The sequence below is a fragment of the Leptodactylus fuscus genome, chromosome 4 (assembly GCF_031893055.1).
Source record: "Leptodactylus fuscus isolate aLepFus1 chromosome 4, aLepFus1.hap2, whole genome shotgun sequence".
Classification (NCBI taxonomy): Eukaryota; Metazoa; Chordata; class Amphibia; order Anura; family Leptodactylidae; genus Leptodactylus; species Leptodactylus fuscus.
Genome location: NC_134268.1, coordinates 2,833,220 through 2,838,185, shown reverse-complemented (window position 1 = coordinate 2,838,185; position 4,966 = coordinate 2,833,220). Strand labels below are relative to the sequence as shown.

Sequence of the window (4,966 nt, the reverse complement as noted above, 5' to 3'; positions counted from 1 at the left end):
CCAGAACCCTCCACAATGTATTATCTGTGTATTATCTCCTATCTCTCTCCTAACACTACACCAATCCCCAGAACCCTCCACACTGTATTATCTGTGTATTATCTCCTATCTCTCTCTAGTATAACGCTACACTAATCCCCAGAACCCCCCACACTGTATTATCTGTGTATTATCTCCTATCTATCTCTAGTATAACACTACACTTATCCCCAGAACCCCCCACACTGTATTATCTGTGTATTATCTCCTATCTCTCTCTAGTATAACACTACACTAATCCCCAGAACCCCCCCACACTGTATTATCTGTGTATTATCTCCTATCTCTCCCTAGTACTAACACTACTCTGATCCCCAGAACCCCCCACACTGTATTATCTGTGTATTGTCTCCTATCTCTCTCTAGTCCTAACACTACACTAATCCTCAGAACCCCCCACACTGTATTGTCTGTGTATTATCTCCTATCTCTCTCTAGTATAACACTACACTAATCCCTAGAACCCCCCACACTGTATTATCTGTGTATTATCTCCTATCTCTCTCTAGTCCTAACACTACACTAATCCCCAGACCCCCCACACTGTATTATCTGTGTATTATCTCCTATCCCTCTCTAGTATAACACTACACTCATCCCCAGAACCCCACACACTGTATTATCTGTGTATTATCTCCTATCTCTCTCTAGTATAACACTGCACTTATGCCCAGAACCCCCACACTGTATTATCTGTGTATTATCTCCTATCCCTCTCTAGTATAACACTACACTCATCCCCAGAACCCCACACACTGTATTAGCTGTGTATTATCTCCTATCTCTCTCTAGTATAACACTACACTAATGCCCAGAACCCCCACACTGTATTATCTGTGTATTATCTCCTATCTCCCTCTAGTCCTAACACTACACTAATCCCCAGACCCCCCACACTGTATTATCTGTGTATTGTCTCCTATCTCTCTCTAGTCCTAACACTACACTAATCCTCAGAACCCCCCACACTGTATTACCTGTGTATTATCTCCTATCTCTCTCCTAACACTACACTAATCCCCAGAACCCCCCCACACTGTATTATCTGTGTATTATCTCCTATCTCTCTCTAGTATAACACTACACTAATCCCCAGAACCCCCCACACTGTATTATCTGTGTATTATCTCTTATCTATCTCTAGTATAACACTACACTAATCCCCAGAACCCCCCACACTGTATTATCTGTGTATTATCTCCTATCTCTCTCTAGTATAACACTACACTAATCCCCAGAACCCCCCCACACTGTATTACCTGTGTATTATCTCCTATCTCTCCCTAGTACTAACACTACACTAATCCCCAGAACCCCCCACACTGTATTACCTGTGTATTATCTCCTATCTCTCTCTAGTATAACACTACACTAATCCCCAGACCCCACACACTGTATTATCTGTGTATTATCTCCTATCTCTCTCTAGTATAACACTACACTAATCCCCAGAACCCCCCACACTGTATTATCTGTGTATTATCTCCTATCTCTCTCTAGTATAACCTACACTAATCCCCAGACCCCCCCCACACTGTATTATCTGTGTATTATCTCCTATCTCTCTCTAGTATAACACTACACTAATCCCCAGAACCCCCCCCCCACACTGTATTATCTGTGTATTATCTCCTATCTCTCTAGTATAACACTACACTAATCCCCAGACCCCCCCCACACTGTATTATCTGTGTATTATCTCCTATCTCTCTCTAGTATAACACTACACTAATCCCCAGAACCCCCCACACTGTATTACCTGTGTATTATCTCCTATCTCTCCCTAGTACTAACACTACACTAATCCCCAGAACCCCCCACACTGTATTATCTGTGTATTATCTCCTATCTCTCTCTAGTATAACACTACACTAATCCCCAGACCCCACACACTGTATTATCTGTGTATTATCTCCTATCTCTCTCTAGTATAACACTACACTAATCCCCAGAACCCCCCACACTGTATTATCTGTGTATTATCTCCTATCTCTCTCTAGTATAACACTACACTAATCCCCAGACCCCCCCCACACTGTATTATCTCCTATCTCTCTCTAGTATAACACTACACTAATCCCCAGAACCCCACACACACTGTATTATCTGTGTATTATCTCCTATCTCTCTAGTATAACACTACACTGATCCCCAGAACCCCCCACACTGTATTATCTGTGTATTATCTCCTATCTCTCTAGTTCAGGATTCTATAGTGTAACAGGTAAATCTTTTATATGGTTTTCAGCTGTTAAAGTTCAATAATACAGAGTGATCTGCAGATATAAAACGGATATCCCCTCGGTCTTCACTCAGAAATGCCGGCTGCCAGAGATCCCTGGAATGTGGATAGGTTTTCCCTCAACTATTTATGACATAAGATCGGTGGTGTAGTAACATCCCCCAAGAGCCGAACAAGAGCATGCCACTGTCTACTAGTATAAGAAGTCCTAATGGACCCTAGAAGATATGCATAACGTTTGGCTCGAGGATGGTCAGAAGAACCTCACACGTATAAGGTCCTCAGCTATTCTACATACAGGAGCCTTGATGTGGTGAGATCCTTATAGGAGATGAGCCCCAACCAGGTCATCCGTGTCCTATATACTAGCTGATGGATCCTACACCTAAATGGAGCTAGTTGCAAGTTGAGCAGGAAGCAGAAATAGAGTTTCCCGACGTTGACGCGTTTCCCTCAATCTATATGAATTGGACAATCAGAGGACGAGGAGAGCGCGGCAGCACTACAGGCAGTGGTGCATATTTAAGGGTCTACATCTCATCCATACTAGTTGTCTATAGCCTGAGATTGTGTTCCATGTCCTTGTTATCTCTGGACCTCGCCCAATAGCGATTTACCCCCAGCAGAATCTGGGCCTGACCCTCGTACACTTATTGCTGTGATGGGGAGACCGTCCTAGCACAGTGATACCACTTACAGTCGTCATCCGCTGAGGTCACACCATCTTCTTTATATAGGGTTACATTTTATTTCATTTTGAGAGGCCTGTCAATAACTTGTTGGTCATCACCCAGCTTTACCAGAAACAGATAGAATACTAAAGGCAACAAAAGGTGGACGATTAAGCAATAATGACCCGGGGTTCAACAGAGAGAAGAGATTTATTGTGGAGCTGTATGACAAGTAGGAGGAGCAGTAGAGACCTCTGACCACAGACCGGTGTGGGACATGGAGAAGATCCGGTCACAGGTAATGGAACATCTTATGTCTACCAGCAGATTCTGATCTCCTCGGGGGCCACATCTTCATAAACCTCAACCTCACACAAGGACAGGAACTCGGAGCGTTCTGGGATGACCACACTGACGTACTGACCCTCCATCCCGTTACAGCAAAAAGTCAAGGTGACAGACGAAACACTGGTGACCGTACCGCACCTGGAGGAGAAATCCACAAAAACCTTATGACCGCTCGTCCTTCATATTCATCATCTCATCTCCTGTCCTCTGCTCTCCAGCCACCCCCCTCCCCTCTGACCATTGATGGTATTATATGGAGGGTGGGCTCTGAGGACTGGAGGACCCCAGGAAGCAAATGTCAGAGTCTGAAGAACTTACACTGGGTTATTGTTGTCAGGGGAGTTCCCAATTCGGACCTCGGCTCCCAGCAGTCGCTCCTTACAACACTCCGCCCGGTTGGTTAGGACAACGTTGGATATCTTGTAGATCTTCTTCAGGTTCAGCTTCCACCATGGAGGGTTACGTCCACTGGTGTGAGTGCAGGAGCCATTCACAAAATTTGAAATTTTGACCCCATCTATGGCGTATTTGGCATCCCCTTTCTTGGATACATGGAGAATAACCGAGTCCTGCGAGGCTTCTCCACTTCTTGCCAGATTTACGGCTGAGAATATAAAACAAGAAGCTGAAACGTCAGGTCATTGTTACTTGGATTGTGCAGGTTCATTACAAGTTTTCCAAAAATTTCAGGTTGATCTGAACCTTGGATTTTTGGAGTTAACCTTCCATGAGCCATTATTATACTCGGCAGACCCCAGAGGATAATAAGCGGAGGCTCCAGGAGGTGCAGAACAATGAGCAGCTCATATACACCTTCCTAATCCCGCGGGGGCTCCTTCTTGGCATCAGTTTCTTTCCGAGAGTCCTCTCACCCCCTCTGGGACCCCAGACTGTAATAATAGCACTATCACCTCAAAGGGAAGCAAAACTCACAGGAGAGAAGAGTGACCCAATTCATTAGGAACTGGATCGACCCCAATATCCCAAATGGTCTGTACTTATAAGGAAACTATGAGCTAAAGAGTCTGAGGAGAAGAAGAACAAAGCTTAGTCAGATGTAGTCAGTAATAGGAAAGAGTAATAGACAGGGGTGAGGGACAATCCCAGCAGTTCTCCCCATCATTGCCAATAACTTAACTTAGTCAGAACCTGTTTTGCAGGAGAGCAGCTTAATCTGAGACTATCAGGGGGTCTTACATTGTACCATTAAATACATACGAACTGCTGTTCTAATAGCCAAACACATTCTGCCTGTGCTGAACTGAAATATTTTTCTTAAAGGGTTTTTGTTACTCAATACACACAAACTATTACTGAAGAGGTCACAGATTTCTGTTTCGGAAAGTCTATTCTTCATTTTTCGGCTAAACTCAAGGTCAAAAACAACAACAAACCAATAGTACGGACAAGTCATCAAAATGACCTAATGTCAATGTAAACCCCTTGCTTTTTGAAATATAATCACCAGGTGCCTCTAATACCACAGACAGCCGCCATCTCCCCAAAAGGGTAATTATTAGAGAGTTTTAAATGTTAAAATGCGTAAAAGTGTCATCACAACGTAGGGTTAAACTCAGTATATGTATCCTCTGCTTAACATCCCTGACAGTGTCATACACTATGTATTATAGATATATATAGTCCTAGGAGCCCTGACAGTGTCATA

General features: G+C 43.7%; 1 protein-coding gene across 1 annotated transcript in view; it reads right to left on the bottom strand.

Moving 5' to 3' along the window:
* Positions 1 to 3,269: 3,269 nt before the first annotated feature.
* The window catches only part of LOC142201223 (fucolectin-like), a 2,374-nt gene continuing 677 nt past the window's right edge, over positions 3,270 to 4,966 (bottom strand). The window contains exons 2-3 of the mRNA XM_075272047.1: positions 3,619 to 3,904; positions 3,270 to 3,438 (exon numbers count right to left, since the gene is read on the bottom strand). Coding sequence (XP_075128148.1) covers positions 3,270 to 3,438; positions 3,619 to 3,904 — 455 coding nt within the window. The remainder of the gene's footprint in view (positions 3,439 to 3,618; positions 3,905 to 4,966) is intronic.